Source organism: Gymnogyps californianus, chromosome 1 (genome assembly GCF_018139145.2).
Source record: "Gymnogyps californianus isolate 813 chromosome 1, ASM1813914v2, whole genome shotgun sequence".
NCBI classification, from domain to species: domain Eukaryota; kingdom Metazoa; phylum Chordata; class Aves; order Accipitriformes; family Cathartidae; genus Gymnogyps; species Gymnogyps californianus.
The window spans coordinates 205,342,902-205,364,327 of record NC_059471.1 but is presented as its reverse complement, the minus strand read 5'-3'; the positions used below and the strand labels follow the sequence as shown (position 1 = coordinate 205,364,327).

The 21,426-nt window shown below is 36.5% G+C and overlaps 1 protein-coding gene across 1 annotated transcript in view; it reads right to left on the bottom strand.

Annotated features, from left to right (window-relative positions):
- Positions 1-21,426, bottom strand: part of CCDC146 (coiled-coil domain containing 146) — a 68,760-nt gene that overhangs the window by 19,179 nt on the left and 28,155 nt on the right. The window contains exons 2-8 of the mRNA XM_050907721.1: positions 20,780-20,862; positions 16,042-16,251; positions 7,752-7,813; positions 7,033-7,202; positions 6,338-6,411; positions 4,765-4,992; positions 3,627-3,813 (exon numbers count right to left, since the gene is read on the bottom strand). Of these exons, the coding sequence (XP_050763678.1) occupies positions 3,627-3,813; positions 4,765-4,992; positions 6,338-6,411; positions 7,033-7,202; positions 7,752-7,813; positions 16,042-16,251; positions 20,780-20,862 (1,014 nt within the window). The remainder of the gene's footprint in view (positions 1-3,626; positions 3,814-4,764; positions 4,993-6,337; positions 6,412-7,032; positions 7,203-7,751; positions 7,814-16,041; positions 16,252-20,779; positions 20,863-21,426) is intronic.

The window sequence follows — 21,426 nt, the reverse complement described above, 5'->3', positions numbered from 1 at the left end:
CTTGTTACAATAGCTAGTCCAAGAGTTCTTCGTTGAGTAGAGTTCCTCAGCAACATATCCAAATTTCTCAAATTTTTCTTTTAAGAATTTAACTATAAACACTAAACTTCACAAAGCCCAGTTTAAGTACTGAATTTATAAGGGTTATGTTTTTCAGCAACTAAACTGTCATTAAAAAAGCAAAAATCACGAAGAGAGACTATGTAAAGATGTCACCTTCTAAATTCACAGAGGATTTTCTGAGTGAAATTCTGACCTTACTGAAGGAAAAAAATAGGTCTACCACTGATTTTAATACAATCAGTATTTCACATCTGTGTAGATTTGACATCATATTTTTTGCTTTTCATTATTAAAGTAGGAGTTTCCTGTTTCCTCCTTAGGCTCTATAAAGTCAAAACTAACAAAACAAACAGTTATGTACTATTTTTTCTTGTACATTATGGGTAAATTTGTTTATTCAATCAGATTTTAAAACAAAGTGTGTGAAGGAAGACACATTAGAAACTACCTTCTGACTAAAACATATCTGAAAAATCCCACTACAACTACTTGCATGATATAACTTGGAAGGCAAAATGTTGTATTGGCCTTACAGTGACTAACTTCACTTAAAAATTCTTTATGGTTGTAAGTAAGAAAGAAATAAATACAGCAGGCTAACTATGCAGGCATATGTTGCCTGTCTGTAATTGCAAATCTGTAGTTCATACAGGTGGGAAAAAATGACACTGAACGACACATCTGGAAGCTACTCAAAGATAATACACGCAACCCTGTGGTATCTTTCTCAGATCTCAACCAGATGTTAGAGTTCAAAACACTATACTTCAATATAGATAATGAGATGTTTTGCACTTATGGTTTTCACTTCTGTGATAATATTATAAAATCAGATGTTGTTCACTTGCATTAAGGGAAAGGGAAAAAAGAGGCACAGTAAAGGTCAAAGTGTGGAGTTACTTTGGTTTCAGCTGCCAACTCTGAGATTTGATTTGACTTAGGTTTGCTAAAAGGTCAATAAAGCCTATTCTAAGCAAGTTACTTTCACTCTTGTGGAGGGAGCAAACACGGCTTTTCTGTGGAGCATATATTCGTTACCACTTCTGCTGTGTAAAAGCCTGTAGTGTCTGTAAGTAGGCATTTCCACATTTTCAAGATGGGATTCTAAAGATGCCATCAAATTCTAGAGTCTAAAAGTAGAAAGCTCATATAAACAACTTTAATCCATTAAGGACTTTTGTTCACATAAGACATGACTAAACTTAGGCACTTTTGGCTGTCTCTGTGTTGGCCTGACTGAAGAGAAGGCGTGCATGGAGAGGAACAGCAGTTCTGCTCGGGGCTGGCAACAGCCGGGGCGGCCAGTTCTCTTTCACACAGAATGTCAGTATTTAGCAATAGGTGACCTTTCACAACTTACTTAGAAGAAAAACACATTTGAAGGAAGTGTTCCTGTAATTTCCTTATTCTACAAACCAGTCATTCCGCACTTAGCACGTGATTTAAAGTAAGAGAAATTTGGGGAAGCACACTGATGCACTGCTGCTTCTGCAATCACATTTTTATAGTAGCAATTAATTCTTCTGGATCTTTCACTTGGAATCACAATGAATAAATGTATATCTGGCTATATATAAAGAGACTTTGACTACTTAAAATATTTTAACTTTTCCTAGATGTGCTCCCAAGTCTTCCAAATTAAAATAGTCTCAAGATAGCAAAAGCCAAGCAGAATCAAGCTTGCCACTCTAGTCTTTCGTACTCCAGTACTGCATTTGAACTGACCATGCTGCAGAGGAGCGGTGATTTCACATTTGCTCTTCTAAAAGAGCCAAGAAAGGAATCGAAGAAAACACAGAGCATGGGAGGATGGGCTAAAACAACTATATTGCCATGGCCTGTTTGCATTAGGGTAGCATCCTGCAACTTCTGGAGTAAAATACTGCTTAGAATTCCACTTCTATCTCTACTGGCATTCCCTTTCCCTCACTCCTCATGATGATGCTACTTGCAAGACACATACAAGCCTATAGGATAACCTAGCATTAGCACTGAAGGAATCCTTTGCAATGCAACTTAACTTTTAAGGGTCTCATGACAGGTCTCGCCCTTTCACAGTGTGAAGGGGTTGGGTTGGGTTTGGATCTCCCCCAGGACTGTGAACTCTAACCACAGCCGTCAGTGAGTTATGGCATTTGATTTTAGCATTACATGTTTTTGAACAATTGTTGTTCTCCATCCAGGAATATTTCTTCAATAGGAACACAGGAAAAAATACCATTTCCCAGATTCTCTTAGCTGATACTGAACAGAAACTCAATATGAGCTTTAAGATCAAAGTCTGGAATATGAGTCAGCCCTTTAATCAATATTTCAGGAAATTCAGTCTAGAACTTTTTTGTGTAGTTATAGAGCTTTCCTCCCTCCTCCAAGGTGGGCTTATATTACTAGGTAATTAATAGACATGAATTCAGGAGGAATTCCAAGGGAGACGGAAAAAAATTTGTATTATATTAATATTAAATATTATTGAGTAATGTTTAGAGTTGTTTAAATAGCAAAGCTAAGTATGTATGAGTTTTGATATCATATAGTTATTTTTAAAAACTTTACAGTGATGTAAATAAAACTTTCTTCTGCCCTGAATTGCTTAGAAGGACCAAGAAAAATTTCAAGGACACTGTGTCAAGGTAGGAAACATCAAGTCCTGTGAAAAAATATTCACCTGACTAAGCAAGATTAATTTTATAAGACTGACTTACAATTTAGACTAAGCAAGGAGCTAGTATAAGAGAAAAGCTTAAGAAAGAGAGAATGGAACAACTAGTGACGAGAGGAAGAGAATATGAAGAAGTTACAGACAAAGTAAATTTTTAAGAAAGAAATAGAAGGAGAAAAGAAAGGAAATGCTTTGAATAGACAAGCAGAATGAGACTGCCCTTTAAAATCAGCATAGTAGAAGGCACAAATAAAACGGAAAGAGCAAAATCAGTATGGGAAGAGGAATGGGTGAAATACTAATGCAGGGAGGAAATGAGGAAGGTGAAATCTGAGTGGAAACAAAGAAAACATAGGGAATTATTTCATATTATTTAATATCAAACTTTATATAGTGCTAGTGTCCTGTCCCCTGGAATAATGTTAAATACATTATAAATTATTTACAGTAATGTACAAAAAACCTTCAAATTTTAAAAAGATGTATCTTTTCATCATTTGGGAACCAGAGAGTACTTGGCTCTATTTTTCTGATACAAATTTCTTTGATGCCAATGGGCAAGTCGCTATATTATTTCGCTCATAAATGACCACAGTTCCACAGTGCTTTAAAGGAAGACATGACATCACAGTGCCGATATAATCTCCCAGTTCTCCTTGATAGGATGCTCCCACCTAAAATCCATTTCTTAAGAATAGTCCAAATATATCTTGATGCAGTATGTTTATTACAGCCAGAGCACCTAGAGGTTTCTTTGTTGTAGCAACACTCTTGACACTTTTATGTGCATAAGACTTAAAACAGTCTTCTCCCCTTCTCCCTTTTAGGACCAGTCAAAAGATTTCATAGACAGATTTCTTAGAAGAAAATTTAGAATCCTTATGATCAATGCATTCATACAGACCTCTAATTTGAGTCTTCTATGTTGTGACTTATCTTGTTCCAAGGAATCATAAATCATATTCAGTTGTAACTCCATCTTTTTTAAATTTTTCAGTTCTCTATCTTTCTGTGTTTGCTTGTGAATGAGGATATCATGTTGCTTTTTTTTCTCCAAGACACATTTATTTAAATTATCTTCCAGAGCTTCTCTAGATAGATAGACACAGAATTTTAGAAATAGGTAACTTGACCAAGGCATGCATGCAAACAGGCATGATCATTGTAATGGGTTTTGAGTACTGCATCATTATGGCTGAGCAGCAAGATAAACTCATAAACTACTGACACAAATTACCTAAAAAGGTAGCATTTTTATAACTTTAATCAATGATAACATTCCTAATGATGTCAATGAGGTCTCACAGTCTGTTCTAAATACGCTAAAAATTCCAGAGAAACTATTACTTATAAGAAGAAAACATATTTTTTAGTATGAGGGAATATTTACATGTTCACTTCACTCAAACATTTCAATTTAAAGTGCCACTATCCTTTAATACAAAACTTAAAGGTAAAAGCATTGTTGCTGAGCATATGGCCATGATTACAACTATACATCTTCCTCTGCAAAGAAGGAATCATTTGAATCTTGCAATCAACCTAACAGTTTATTTTACTTTACCAAGTATATAAGTGTTCATAATTCAAGGGAATGTTGAAGAGATGAGTAACCAGTCCCCACTGAAATTCAGGAGTACATGGCTGCAGAAATCTATGATCCTCATTTGAAAATTAAAATACTGACATTTTTTTTTCTTGTTCAATTTACTTTCTGTGGGTTACACAGAAAAAAATATATTTTCACTGGCGAGAGAAACCTTCTAAAAGATTTCCCTTTCAGAGCGAAATCCAGTTTCGCTCTCCCAGGATTTTATCAAATGCTTATGCTTTTTGATGTTCTTCTTCAAGCCAGAGCCTAGATTCCAGTAGTTTATATAAACATTTCTGAAGTCAAAAACAAGCCTGATGATAATTTCTAGTCCGCACTGGTTGCGGCATAAAACTTGAAAACATAAGCAATACAGCAGAAAAAAGAAATAAATCTTTGAGAACAGAGAATTGTTCACTCATACTACATGGCTTATGTCTACTACTCTAACCTGTCTGATAGGACCGCTGATTCCTTCTCTCTGCTAATTTCTAGTAGTTTTGTGAAAGTAATGCATTCTCGTTCTTTGCTTTCTAGCAAAATTTGTTTCCCATCCAAATCCTTCATTACATCTTCTCTTTCTTGCAAAATCTCTTCAATTCTTTTTTCAATGGCTTTCAGGGTACCATTCAACTCTTCTATTTGGTCATTAAGGGCTTCTTTCTTCTTCTCTGCATCACTGTGGATATATTTCAACAAAACAATAGGGGTTAACATTTCCTCATGCCTATTTAAATGGCAAAATGTAAGTTGCCAGTTTTCATGGACACACAAAATCATTTCAACACCACAACTATCTACATTATATGTTTGAAAGCAGACTACATAGGGTGAAAATCTTCAAATGCCAATACAGTTCAACAATAAAATTGCAGATAGCCATGGGACTAACAGGGAGTTTAGCACCATGACAGTATTAAAAAGAGTTCTAGTAAACTGATTTCTGTCAACGTTACTAGGTACATGGGTGTGACACTTCTAAATATTATTCCCAAGACTGGGAACTCTGGTTAGTTCATTCTGTGATAGAACACAAGTATAAAGACTTATTTAAATACTTCATTAATAGCAATCTACACAATGTACTAGTTTTTTTTAAATTGCTTCTCTGTAACGCTATAGGAAAAACTTCTTATATTTATGATGGCAGAGTTGCATTAAGCAGACTAGTGAGGAAAATGTAGAAGAAAACCATTATACAAGTTTTAAAACTGAGAAATTTAACACAATAAAAAAATTTCTATATTACAAATAGGGACTGCAAGCAGGAGACACAAAAACTTCAGTGTAACCCTGTGCCCGAACAGGGTACAAAAACCATCATTCATCTGGATGGCAATTGGACTGCCGGGATCTGTGAGTGACCTGGCTGAAACTGCACAGTGCTAATCAGATTTTACACATACAGAAAGCAGCACGTCATGCTTCAGGGGAGAAAAAACCCAACTACACAAAAGAGAGAAAGAAAAGGCTGGCTACTGGCTTACATTTTCCTTGTTGAAATATTAGAGACCAGAATTCACATCAGGAGCTTACAGCAAAGCACCTCTGACTAAAAAACTGGTACAGAAGTATCAAGGGAGAATTATTATTTAGCTCAGGCCAGACCGTTAGCTGTGAAAGCTGCTAGTTTCACTGAGGCCAATAGAGATAAGCTAATATACAATCACGGAGGACTAGAAACTGTAAAAAAGCCTAATTGCTAGATTACACGGTAACATTATTTTCCATTAAAAATCTACTAAGATCTGCTATATAGTAACACGGCAGAGTAAGATGTTTAAGCAATTTTTGACCAAGCTTTGTTCTAAAATTTCCTTTGTTGTACTTAAATTTACAATATTTCACTGCATATACTATATTTTTCAGTACAGTGCATGGATTTTAAGTGGATTATAGATGCTTTTTTAAACGTTGATCCTAATTTTAATCAACAACTATACTCAATCATCTCTGTAATAAATGGATGAAAAGAAGTCATACAAACATATTTATGTATATATAATTATTTATTAAAAGCATACATTTTTCTCCGATTCATCTTCTCAGTTTCTTTTCCGAGTTGTGCTGGAACACCAAGGATCTTAACTAGCTCATCCTAGTGACAAAACAGAAAGGTTAGATTAACAGCCTCAAAATCTTATGAGATTTCATAGAAGTAATACTCATCCAGAACGGCTGTGAAAATGGGCAGGAAACATATTTTTTAATTACTTGAGACTGTCCCAGGGAATTGTAGCTGCTACTTTTGAAACTAAACATTGATATTTACGATTTCATTATATCTGCAAGATAAAAATTATGCTTGAATATTATTGATACATCTGATTATGTTATCTATACCATGGAAAGGAAAGCAGCAAAGACCTGGGTATGTTTTTTAATTCTCAGCATAAATCTGTATTAACTTGGATCTAAGCATATGTTAGAGCAGCCTACAATAACACAACATAGCGAACGTCATTATAGAAACCATTTTTTAATCAAAACCATGACTATTATTATTTCCTAAAGGAGTAATAATGGATATGGCACAGCAGCATGTTTCACGCCTATTGAAAAATGATGTAATATATAATGTAATGCCATCTCATGAATTTGGAATGACAAACAACATCCAGAAGATTCACCATTTCCTTGGACAAAGCATGTACCCAGATACAAATACATGCACACACACACACACAGATATACATACACACAATTAATTTTGTGTTACTTTTAAGTTAGCCTGCTTCTCCAGAAGCTTTTCCATTTCTTTTTTATCTCTTAACATCAGCTTTTGCTTGGATGAAACATCTTCCTTTATTGCATTAATTTCTGCTTTCCTTTGGATTACTTCTTTGCAGAGCTCATCACAATTTTCTTTCAACTGTTTAATTTTCTTATCTGCTTCCTTTAAAAATGAAGTAAAAGATCAGATTAATTTTATTTTTCCTTTTACATTTTGCAGGCTTGTGATATTACAGAATCATTAACATTGAATGACGATAACATTTTTTTACAAGGTATGAAATATAATTTTTTACCAGATGTGTGTTTCTTCCATCAATAACCAGCAGAATTTTATTTCCAAGAAAACCACATATATTTATCAGGATTTATGACTGCAACTGTATTTTCCATACTCACATCCTAGAACAAAAAACTTGCAGCTATCTTTACATGCAGTATCCATTTGCTGAATGCAGTAAAAATTTTTCTTGAGTAAACTTAAGAAAATCCAGATCTTTTCTGAATCAGTTATTCATTGCTTGCCCATGTTATCAAAGCTGAATGATATAATATAGCCTCTCGTACAAAATCTACCTCTTGATTTTTCTATCTATCCCATATTTTAAATAAACTCTAGAGCCACACACTGTGAAAACATTTTCATTGATGTTTTTATATGTTAGCTGACAGAACATAAAATATGGCTTTTCTCACGTTTTGTACTTACCCTTTGTTTTGGAATTCTTTCATATTCATTTTCCAGAAGTCTTTTTTCTTCTTGCAAACTACAGGAAAATCAAAACAGAGCTAAATACATTAGTAATACAATATAGTAAATGGTAAAAAAGTATGGAAGCCTACCTTGTGTTAGACTAAAATGTATGGTGAATTATCATCAGGGACAATTGAAAGGTGTCCAGATTTAAAGGAAGGTTGCTGACTGGTAAGTGGAAGTCCTGAAAGACAGGTTGTACATATGCAGGCTTTTTCTACAGTGCACACATCTAAACTTTTGTACCTGATTCTTCTTAGTCTTACCACCTCCTGCAGGGATGCTTTTTTCCCTCATTCAGCCTTGTCTTTATACTAGCAGAGTATAACAGGTCAGATGGCACCCTACACCCACAGGTCCTCCCAGCCTCAGAAAACAAAATTTTTACATGGAACTGAGGCAAAAGGAAAGAGGAGGTGGGTTATAAATACCCACAAAGACATCACACATCAAAGAAAGTGCAGTTGCAAGTGAGAAACATTCTTCTTCCTTTGAGTGATTGCTCATGCACGCATTCAGACTGTAAACAACTGTAAGGGAAGCTCCCCAAATCTGAACAGGGTCCTGTGAAAAAAAAATCCTGAAAAGTGACAGGGGTTGTAGACTAAGTCAATGGGGCACAGTGGAAAACAAAATTGAATAGCCATGGTGATCTTAACCTATATCCAAAACTATGTTGCAATTTAATTTCAGGCAACAATAGAGACAGATGCTGAAGGAGGGAAGAAAGAGGAAAGGAAAAAATAGGAAAGCTCTTAGATCTTCTGTATTTTTAGTAATGCTGCCCTGAGGCAGATGAAGGAGTGACTACAAAAGCAAAGCTGAACCAACAGCTTGTTGGACTTAAAATAGGGTGCTTCTTGGTGGCAGGTAGGTAAATACTGCCAAATATAAAAAATCAGCCCTAGTGAAGAAATACATCAATACATCCCCAGTGCACGCATGGAACAATTCTGCACTTACAGGAGGTAAATGGGCTACAGCAGTCTGCATGCCATCACAATCAAACTGAACTTAATTAAGTCCTTGTGCTATTGATTGGGAACAAGGAGGCAGGTTCTTGCAATGTAATTAGTACCTATAATGACATTTCTGAGTTTCAGGCTATAAAGGAGTAAAGATTGCAGATTGGGAACAGGTGGAACAACCAAATCCTCTGTCCCAGATATAGCAAAGAATCAACTTCAGCACTTAAAGTTGTGTTTGTAACTCCAGCTGGAGGATGTGCTGGTCAGGCCTCCCTGAGACTCAGGGCAGTCTGTTAGAATAAATAACTCTTTAAATAAGGGGAGTATTAAGAGAAGGGGACAGGCTTTCATGAAATAGCTGTGTCACTGGGAGCTATAAACTGTGGCAAGGGAGGCCAGGGGCAGCCCCACCTACCCAAAGCAGCTATTACAGTTGCCTCTGAATGCGGCTGATACAGAAGAGAGGCAGCTGATTGGTATTTCTTTTTTTTCTCTGAAACCTTTCAGTGGCAGCCTAAGACTGCATGGTGGTTGTGGTGGTTCAGGTTTCAGAAGGTGGTGGTCATGGGGAGAGAGATCAGTCTTCTAGCAGCCAGCCCTGTGGAGGATAGTCCCTAGGATCTTGTGCTCAATTCTTTATCAGTGCTGATTTAAGGTTCCCTCCCCCCCCAATAAATTGTTTCTTATATTTTGGTCCTCCAACAAAAGGAGCAAAACTTACACCTGGAAGCCTCAGGCAACATCTTTCCAGTCAAGGAAAGAAAACAGCCAAAAAGAGAACAGGGTTGGTGGTGTTGCAATCCAAAAAAAAAAAAAAAAAAAAAAAATCATGAAGGACAAGCTCTGGCTCAGATGAAGAGCAAAGAGAAAATAAAGGCACAGAGTAGATGTTGTTGATTTACAGCATGTATGTATATTTGTATGGGCAGAGTACAAGTATGCCTCTACAGGGACTAGTAAGTCTAAAAACTAATTTGAATGCCAGTGTCTGAACACCCACAGAGTGAATGAGTTTGCAAAAAAAAGTTTAATTTAGATCACTCTTCCCCAAAAACTGATAAAATGAATTACAAAAAAAAGTTCTGTTGCAAAATCTATTATAACTTAAGAAATCACACAGAAGAGTGAAGAAAGACACAGGAGTATTTTGCAGGTGTACAGTGCAAGTACATGCAAGTAGAAGGAAACACCATAAGGTGATTTCTTCTTTGCTGCAGTGGGGCTCAGGAATTACTCCTTTTATCTTCCACTGTTTAAAGTCAATGAGAGAGAGCACAGGGATCAAACTACATTAAAAACTGAGCTACTTCGATTCTGTGAGAGCAGCTTTGGTCTGCTCCTGTGTACTGTGCCCATAAGCTACAACTGAGTATATTGTGTTGGAATGCCAGGTGGGTCAAACACAATGTTTGCACTTACCAACAGGTTGTCTAAATGTATAAATACATTAATAAGGACACTTCATATTCCCAACACATTTTGGCAGGATTCCTAGTTGAACTCCTTGGGACTGGCATAATCACACTAATTATAACAAATGTCCACTTTGCACAAATACCCATAACTGTTTGACTGCCACAAAAACTGATTAAATAAGTCCTGTGCAAACTGATTAAAGAGGTACTGCATTGTTTGTCATCAGTCCGTGCTGTGTCCTCTTTAATATCATGCCAGACGATCAAAAGAGCAAGCCCAAAAATCAGGAGGGAGAGCAAAGTTGACACTGTTTTTCTTTTGTCACATTCCTCACTCATGAGGACAGATTCCTGTGGAGCCATTCCAGTTTCACAACAAAGACTTTTCCATCCAGCAAAAGTAAAACGATTTGAACACCTCATTTTCTGTGACATAAACAAAGGCAACACTGAACAGCAAGCACCAAGTTACCTTAAGAGCTGCCAGACCAACTACTTCCACACAAAAAACAGTGAAGGTGTGAAAAGAAAAAGAGGGTAAAAGAAAGAAGTTAAATCTCTCCCTTTTGAGCAATGAGTTTGCTCCAGCTGCCCATATCCACAAGTTAGACAGGTACCCCTGGGCTAACATCCCCAGGCTTCCCTACTGTCAGGGACAAAACCAGGAACCTCGAAAGGGCAGGTCATCTGACATCCCAGGTGCCTATTTGAGGAAGAGACAAATTACCAGTTGAAGATAACATATTTCTCTCTGTTGACTCTAAAGGGAGACCAGGATGATTAACTCAGATTAAGAAAGCAAATAAGATTCTTCACAGATTTCAGTCTCTGTTTGATAGCTATATGGACACAGAAGCTTAATGTAAGGTAAACAGAGAAAATCTGGTCTTTCCATTTAGCATTTGAATCTTGTAATCTGTGATATATGGACAGCAGCCTCATGACTGCCTATAAAATACTGAGACATCAGTCACAACAAAATAGCTGCAACTGGCATTAGGCATTTATAATTCCCATTGGTTTATAGCCCTTCTTTGATGAGTGTATTTTTCAACATCATGTGGTTTTTATTATTATCATTATTATACCTATAACAACATACATAATGAAAAGAAGGTGAAACTCTTAAGTTTAAGCATTAATGTTTGCTAATGTTTCTCACATTGCTTTACTTATTTTCGTGAAGCTTAATAGCAGTACTGTACATAAAAAGCTATCATGGATGCAGATGTAATGAGTTAAAAAAAAAGCACTTGGAAAATTGGACCATTAATGAAAATACATTCCAGACTTTTCCCTGAGAGATGTCTACAGCTGCAAACTGACACAGAAATAAAAAAATTAAGTCAGAGAGATTAAGAAATGTAGTGGTAGTTGTCAACAGAGGTCCTTTTCAGTTCCTCAGCTCACAAAATAGCCAGAACGTTGTTATCATTACGAATCCCATCATGCAAGAGAGCAAACTCCTTCAGCTACTCTGACACATAGCTGGGATTGCTGAGGAATCCATAGAAGGTGCTCAGCACCTCACAACTAAAATCTAGTGACCACAAGTAGAAGATATCACAGCTGACAAGCTGCCAACATGAGATTCCTGTAAGGGTCTTAGCTGCAATTAGTTTGTATGTACCAGAGAATGCAGTCACAAGACCTGTTGATAACAACTTCAACTGTAACTCAATTTATTTTACTTACGGCTTGTAATTCTTTACTAGAAAAACTATGGATAAAAGCTTAACTTTTCCCTTTTTAATTATGGAGTGACTAATCTTGAAGTAATTACAAGCATTGAAATAATTTTCCATATTTGCAATGCTTCTACAAGGACAAACTCAGTTTTGCAATCCTGACTTGTATGCAATAGCACATTTTCCTACCTGCACAAATGACTGTGAGGGCTGTAGATTGGACCTAGGCTTTAAAATAAAATTGTTTTCAAGAATCAAGCACTTTTAACCTCACAAACTCTTGTTATAGATAATTTCATTACAAATTAATTATTTTAAATATATGGTTTAGATGATAAATTAATTTAGATTATATATTTATTATTTCTCAATAAGAAACTATTGTTGATACTATTGCTTGATAAAGAAAAGCAGCTCTTCTGCTTTTGAAAGACAAGACCTTTGTCTCACAAACCAGGACTCTAAGCCTCACATGGACATTAAAAACAAAAGTTTGCTCAAGCTAGAACAAATCCTTGCTGATCACATTGATCCTTTCCTTGTTCTTGTGCTAATCTGATTTTTGAGTCTATCCTCTTATCTACTGAGGCTTGTTCAGTCCCAGTTATATGAAGAAACTTCATGGCTCTGAATGCAATTGTACCAGAACTGAATTGGGATCACCATTTTTCCTGTTACTTTATTACACTTGCCTAATTGTTTTTGAGAGGAAGAATACTCCTGGAGTCAGCTCTGACTTTGGGGTAGTGGCCCAAACTTTATAACCTCAGTAAAATCCTTCCAACTGTTGTTCCCCTCCTGTGCTGAGCACTCGGGCAGGCACACCAGCAACAAACCCAGTACAACCGTACAGCAGAACAGGAACACAAACTGGAAGAGGAGGCACACACCGACAGTGGGAGTACACCGCACCCATGCAGTCACCCTCAGGGTGACTTCCCCAGCAGCTGAAGTGTGTCAGACCTGCTTCTGAATACCTCATGTACCTAGTCAAGCTATGAAAAAAGTCACAAAATTTCTGAAAACCTGCTGATACTACAGTGCTGAAAGCAATTTAAGTTTACTCTTGGAATGTTGACTACTCATTGGAACAATAAAGAATTAAAACAGAAGATGAAATATCACCTTCAGCTGCTGAAAAAGGTATCTGATCTGGGAAAAAATTGTTTACAGAGGCAAGCAAATAGGAAATGAAATATGGAAAACAGAACATAGACTACTAAGGGACCTTCAGACAAAAAATAACTTTGCTAATGCTACAGTATATCTATATGACTCTTCAAGAGAAAAAGTTTACTGTTGTCAGATTTGAATCTGAGTGCCAAAAGGGTGCTAAGTGCCCTTAGTTATCAGAGCAAGTGAAGTGAGGCAGGAAGAAAAGGCAGCAGAGACTAGAGAGATGCTTCAGAGAAAGAAAGGCTTAGAGAAACAGGGAAGCAGAAGATCTGCAGAGGCTCTCTCTCACTTCCAGCTCAGCAGTATTTCTGAGTAGACAAGATCCAAGACTTCTAAGGATAAAGCAATAGATGAGACACAGATATTCCCTTCAAAAGCTTTTCCCCTCCATGTTCCCCGCCTGCTATACATAACAAGGTAAATAAGCAATATGTTTGTTTTCAGACTAAACAGCCATTAGTCATAATTCCCAAAGAGAATTTTACTTGTAAGTGCCAAGCACAGCTGGGACTCTATTAGCACAGTTGGACAACAAGGGAAACTGTGCTCCAGAGAGATCAAGGGCCAAGAGAGGTTGGACCATGAGTTTCTATCCTTCTGAGACATGAAGGAAACCAAGCAGTCACCTAACAGCAGTAAACTTCTATCTTTGACGTAGCTTCCCCTCTGTCTGTGACACCGCCCATGCACACAGATATTTCGGATGACATCGCTTTATTATTTGTATAAAACCATCAGGCATATAGATCTTCATTTTACAGCAGTGTTACTATTAGATCACCTGCTGCTCACAGCTCTATTCTGGACATTCATTTTCACTGTCTTTCACAGGCACCAAACCCATCCCTTCTTTACAAACATGGATTCACATTCATTATCTGTTTTTCTTCATAGCTCATTTCTCATTTCCCCACTACATTCACACATCCATTCCCCACATAGATATGTATTCTGCCAGTCCTGTTCATTCTACACTACTCTAACATCACAATCCCTGTCATTTCTGGAAAGCAGTATCTTCTCTCCCAATAAACAACTCCACACATAGCCAAGGCACATCCTCCTCACTCCACACCCACAACACGCATAAGACCCAATGCTACCACCAGGCATGAAACAGATTCCAAACAAGGAACAATTAAATAATCTGTAGCTCTTCAGTTTAGAAAGTTGACAAATTAAGGGGGCGGGATACAAAAGAGATCTATCAAACCATCTTGCAGCAGTGAAAATGAAGAGAGGATCAGATGTTCACTGTCTCATCCAATACAAGAACTACAGGGCATGAAACGAAGCTGGTAGGAGTCAGGTTCAAAAAAGAAAGGAGGTGGCAGTTCTTGTGTAGTTTTAATTGGTGGAACTTGTTGCCCAGGGTGTTGCAATGCCAGAAGTTTATATAGCTGAGGAGGAGACAGGAGAAGTTCAGGAACAGGGGTCAACCGAGGATTCCTAAATACAGAGGACTGTATTTGGCTCACGAAATCTCTGCATCACAAATGGCTGGGGGCTGCACTTTTGGTCACCGTTAGATACTGCGCCATATGGATCTCTGGTCAGACTGTACAGCTGGTTTTGATCTCATGCAATACATAAGACCAGAGGAAGTTTCTTATTGAAGTGAAAGAACATTTTTCACAGTATGACTGACCCAAAAAGTGTATTTTTAATCTGCAAGATAGGATATTCAATTCATATGTAAAAATTAATGCAGTAAATGTGCAAGGGTAATTGAGCCAATACCTAAACTGCACGTCGTGTAAGATAGAAATCTCCTTTTGACTAGAGGTAGAAAATAGAGTATGAGTAAATACCCCCTAAACATATAAAACCCCATCATTTTTTGGAAAAGTGATGCAAAATCAGTGAAAAATGTTCATAAGATATGAGGACAAATGAGTAAAAAGCATGATATTTTGAAGAGCTCATTTCTGGACTGCTTGGAAATTGCAATAAATTCTGTATTTAATAATTATTTCAGGAAACTTCATGTTGCTTAGTTATCTCATAGCAAATAATTTTTTCCAGATGCTTTCCATGTTTCTTTATTTCTCCCACTCCCAATTTGCTTCTTTCTCAAGTTTCTTTCTCTCTTAGAGCAAACACTTGGCTCTAAAAAAGAAAAATCAAGAAAGAACTGCCAGAAAAATCTGCTCTATGCAGTTTGTACAGTGCCCCTGCTCTCCTTGCAGAAAAATAGTTTTAACTGCTGAGCTGCTGACATCATTATTTATTTGTATTTATATACACCAACTACACTACAGCTGGATTGAAGATGGGTAAAAATAGCAAGCACCCCACAAAATGAAAATATGAGTTCATCTATATAGGTACATATTTAAAAAAAAATGCAATAGTACTGTTTGTAATTTTACTATAAAAGCTTCAAGTACAACACACTCATATATGCAGATAATTAAAATATATACAATACCAAGCTTATTCTGGACTTTTTTCCTTTTACAGAAATGTCAAGTATTCACTCCTTTCACAGCAAATTTCTCATTTTTCTGACATGAGAATATACAAGTACTTCTCCCCCTTTAAATACCTGAATAGAAAAACTTGAATACACTGTGCTTCTGACGTTAAAAATAGCATTGGGTCTATTGATGACATTGTTTCCATAAAATCCCAGTCACCAGGTCTCTAAGACACTTTAATCATTTGTATTAAACGTGTCCTAGACTAGAATTGTTCCTGTTAATTTTGCCTACCTAAACATTAATCATGCAATGTAGTAAATTTTAAACAGCATTTCAAAGGACACCATAGCATGTTCTAAAATTAAAATTATCCACAAATCTCGCACCAGGGTAATTTTATTCATCACTGAAATGTTGCTGTTACTAGGGAAAGTTTGTGGCAATTTGTTTAACAACAGCCATCAAGAAATGTGCCCATGTAAGATGGAGAGGAGACTGAATTATATTCTATGTTATTATCTTTCTAGATAGGCTATGATAAAATTCGCAGTGTTTGATCACTATCACCTACCATTCCATCTTGAACTGAATTTCATACTCTCTTTCTTTAATAGCATTGTATTCATTTTGGCAACTAAGAAGTTGTTGCCTTATTCGGGAAACTTCACTGGAAGATTCTTCAGGGAACTGTTCTGCTTTTTCCAGTTCATATTGTTGTTGTTCCAGTTCTACACTAAGATGTTTGGCTTCCTGCAACAGCTGGATCTCAGATTCCTGTAAACTACATTAAATAGAAAAATTTAGAACTAGGCAGTGAGAAGCATAAGCTTTGTATTTATACTTCTTTACCTACCTATAATATTTAATTCAAGGTTTTCAAGATGAGATGGGATTAAGTCCTGAATAATCTGGTCTGATCTCCTAGTTGACCCTGCCTTGAACAGGAGGTTGGACCAGAGACCTCCTGAGGTCTGTTCAAACCTGAATTATCCTATAATGCCCTGAGAGCAGTGGAATCTGATGTGAGGGTTTTTTTCTGCATACCTAGAGCTGGAGTGGGATTCATCTCATCTAATTTTAACCAGATGAAAGAGAGTTAGTCTAATTTATTTGTCTAGCACCTCCTAGAACCAGTGAAGAGACAGGGAATCCGTTTTATCCTAAGAAGTGCTGAAGGCTAGATCTGAATCAGCATGGGGACCAACAACAGAGAAGTATTCACCAGGACAAGGCCCAGTCTGGGCTATATGACACCTTTAAGTTCTTAGTAAATACCGGGACACCTACCCAGTGCTGAATTGCCTGTTGCTATTGCTGTAGTGTTACCAGTGCCTGAAGTAACTGATTTAATGATGCACAAGCTGCAGACACATTTGTGGACTTCGGTGGAAGCTTATTATAAGGCTTGTAGACATGATCAATTATCTGATCCACAAATGATGTGGAAGAATAAAGAACTCTACCACTTGCCTTTTATTCATTAAAAATATAATGCAATTTAATATTTTTTAAAACAAAGGAATTTAGAATCTCCCATATTGAGGAACGCTATACATAAATTTGAGCTCAAAGATGACACTTATGGCTTAGCAACAAAAACAAAATTACGTATCAAACTGAAGAATAGAGTTGAGATGGTAACTATAAAAACATAAAATATACAACTGACTATACTGCACAAACATAGCTGAAATAATATAGCAGAAAAACTTTTGGTTTGTGTAACATTTCTACTTAGATAACCACTTCCTTTTTTAAACCAGAAAATAAGAAAACCACAGACTTCAACAGGAAACAAAAGTGTGCCTTTATCACGAACAAATAACTTCATGTGTCATGTATTTACATAGTAACTTCTTAAGGGAAAAATAAATTGACTTATTGACACAAGATCCTATACAATATTTAGATCTCCTTTAAGTCCAACAGAATGTATGCTGGTTTAGGAGAAAATATAATTGGTTGCAGTAATACACATTCATTTCAAACATAATTCTTACATAAAACAGATTTTACGTAAAATTACATAAACACATAAGTTCTTCCATAAAACCAAAATTCTTAGTATTGATTTTTTCAAAATAATAAAAAAGTTAAAATAGAAACAAGGATTGAGTGTTGAATCTAGACTAGATCTTGCTCACTACAGTCGCCAACAGTATTTTTTCATGTGAAGATTTAAATTTAGTTGAAGACAATGAAGAAATAACTGGACATCTACACAATGTACACATGTAGAATCACATGAGTGCAAAAGTAGGCTTGCCAAGTCTGGTGTGGCAGCTTTTGAATTTGTGAAGTGATTAATAATTTAACAGAGGCTTAAGAAGATTCGCAAATGGTCAATGAACTATCATTATTACCTGACTTTCTTACAGCTTGGTGTATCAGAATATTCATATTAGGTTCCTAAATTGAGATAATAAAAATAAAAATTTACAATTGGGCTACATGGTTGTGTGACTAAATGGGTTTTCAGGGGCCAAATACGTGCTCAGGTACATCAGCTTTAGGTGCAGCTTCACTGCAAAGTGGATGGGTGAGACAGCACCAGAATGGGGTGACAGCCTGTTCCCAGAATTTCAGCTGTGCAGCAAACATAAATTCAAAAGCACATAACACTGAATAAATGTATCAAAGATGTTATCTGCCAGGTGACATCTCTCAGCTTTTCAGAATGCCAAATTGTGCAAAACTGAAACGAAGAAATAAAGGACTATTTACCACTAAACAAAGGACCACAAGATACACTTATAACTCTGTGTACTCTAGCAACAGCCTTGGAAATTACCTGCATACAGACTGGTTGCATTCATCATATTAGACAAATTTGTATTGTATATCAGAGAGATCAGTTTCAATTGTTTGGCATAGCTGCCACAGGGATCTACGCTGCTTAAGATACATAAGACTTTCTCCTTGAGATTTTTGTATGTGACTAAAGGAAAGAAGAACACACACAGCTTGAAGACCTCATTCAGCGTTGTTTCCACATGGCATTGTAACAGCACTGGGACAGACAGGGATCAATTGGGAAAGAGATTAAATTCAACTGTAATAAGTGAAAAAATAAATTCTTGATCCACAGAACTGTACTGCACATGTAAGGGTGAAGAACTAGAAATTAAAAAGTGGTATTGATTCTGTGAATAGTTCATTGCAGGAAAAGACTGAACCTATCATCAGGACTCTCTTTATAGCCAATGGAGGAAACCAGACACTTGCAGATGTCCGTGTAAGGAGGAAGTGTGTGGTCCCTATTTCTTTCTATTGACTGTTAACAGACTCTAGATACCTAGTTCAGATGTGCATGTCTACTGACATTAACATATGGACAAGTGAATCCCACATTTGATGTCTGAAAAGTCCTTAAAATATACTGGAGATCATGATCAATTTTTGGTAATTGATTTCCCTTGCTTTCTTTTAGCAGTAAGAGAAATTTATCTGTGGGAATTAGTACTTGTTCACGCGTTGGTGTTTTGCTTTGACACATGACTACATCTAAGTAAAGAATGTGACATGATTCTCTCCGATCGACTTTCTCACAGAAGTATGGCAATTTCGTACTCCTGTGAGAACCATGGAAAGAATGAGAGATGTAATCTACCATCTAACATTTTCATACTTTTGGTGCACAGTGTTTACGGTAGTTTTATGTGTGACAGAAAAGACAGCTGAGTCCTGTTTTCACTCAGGCCATATTCCACTTACTATACATACAAAGGAATTGTCTTTACATAAAAGAATGTTCTATATAAAAGAATACTATATAAATATATAAAATAAAGTATGTAGTAATATGCTTGTATTTTTTCTAACCAAAGACTGGTTTCAAACTAACACTGGCTAAAAGTCAATCAAGTTCAGTAGCTACTGGATTTCTACTTCAGCTCAGTGAACACCGGTGTGGTGGAAACCTTCTCAATCAACTAATCCATAATATGTTGATAACTATATGTTGATAAACATAATATGTTTAGTTCTGAGCATTAAGAAAATGCTTTTTGCATTTTCTAGGGAGTTGAACTGGTTTAGGAGTGCTGTTTTTAATTTTGCTTCCCAAAAGTATTTGCTATGCAGTAATCTGAATAAAGTCAGATGACTTTTTACAGAGTCAGAGCCATATTTTAACTCCACATTTTATTAAGATTAAACTAGAAGACTCAGCTAACCTCAAGAAAAACTGTGTTTTCAGGATTTTGGGAATCTTTTTTCAAATTACTTTGCATTACTTAGCACTTGTTGCTATTCAGATTGCCAGAAGGCACACCAAATCCCAGCATAATCCAAGTAAGCAGGTATGACTTGCATTAGTTTTAGAATTCTTAAATTAGGCTTTAGCTTCAATGACAGAATAGCCATGGTTGTCTTATAAGCAGAATTGCCATAAAGGTTTCGATGTGGACTGTCGGAGAAATTCGGCTAAAATAGTGTTAATATGGTGGACATTATGGTACGTATTACAGAAATATAACAGGAGTATCATGACGCTGATTTCACTGATAATGACAGGTATACCATAAGTAATATCAAAATTATTAGTCACAAATACTAATGTAGTATTGCAATATTTGCAATAGGACTGCTCTGTTCTGTGACACACTGCTCACCTAGTACAAGTGTAGTATTGCGTCCCACTTTGTCCCTCCCTCTTTCCCTCCACTCACACATGCCCTGCTCAAGCCTGGCATCGGGCTACGAGCATGGTCTCTTCTCTCTCCTCCAGCAAGTACCGGAGCAGGGCAGACGCACAACTACTACACATAACTTCTGAGTTTCATTTATACTTTGAAGCTTAAGGTTCTAACCTTCTAAATTTATTAGCAGTCCTGTCTAATGTGACTGTCAATCTTCTCAGAGGGTAAAATTCACACCTATTTAGATGACAGTCTCATTTTCCTTCTTAGAAACGAGCCTTTAGCTTCTTCAGTTGCTCTCTATGACGTTAGCTCAGCAGGTCAGAGTCTTTTCATATGTTACAATTCTGGCTACATGATCTTCAAATACATATTTATTTTAAACTTGTATACTGTCTGTTGCAGTTTGTGCTTCCCTCCATTGCCATTATTGTTATGTTTATATTAAAAACAAAGATGTTGTTCAAACAAGTATTTAAATATCCCAAATTATCTTGAAAATTCCTATTAAATAATATTGTTTTTCAACCTTGTGTTCTTGCTTCCTCTTTATGAACAATCACTGTAAGAAAGCCCTAAATGATAATTAGCCTCAGCATGAGCAGAAAATTACTTTAAATATGTAATGCTTTGGCTACTTAAACAAAGTCTAAAAAAGGAATTTTATACCTTATCACAGTCTTATGCAGCAGGGTGTACTTTCCCTTCAGCTCAGCTACTCTGGTGTCTGTGATTTTTCCAGCAGAAAATAGCTATGGAAGGGAAACAGACAGTTATGAAATCTCCTAAGCACTTACATTTTCATTCTGTTGCAACTTTTTATAACTATAATTGGCAACCTTTTAGTTTATATAGTCTTTGCTAACATACCAAATCAAATGCACAACCAAATCAAATACACAGAAGAAAAAATGCTTATTTCCATACTAATTCAAAGTATAAATATAAGAATAAAAAGAATGTGTCTGTCACAACTACAGTGCTACCCGCACCACCATTTCTTCTCTGATTTTCTGTCTGTATTAATATTTCATGATAATTCTGTCTTCACTTTGAACTCAGGCTGTAAGTCACCCCTTTTCCACATTGCTTAACTGGTTCATTTTTGGTATATACCAGATGGTGTGCACAGCTGAAACTGAGGCTTGAAGTGTCTCCACAGGTAATAGGCCTGTAAAAAAGAGGAGCTGGGCTCAAGCTGCATCATCCCCGGGCCACAGAACGCATTGCCTTACATGCCTTTGGCAAACACCAAGATCAAACCACTCCACATACTTAGTACTACAAAACCCGTACGTGTGTGATGCAGCGTACCT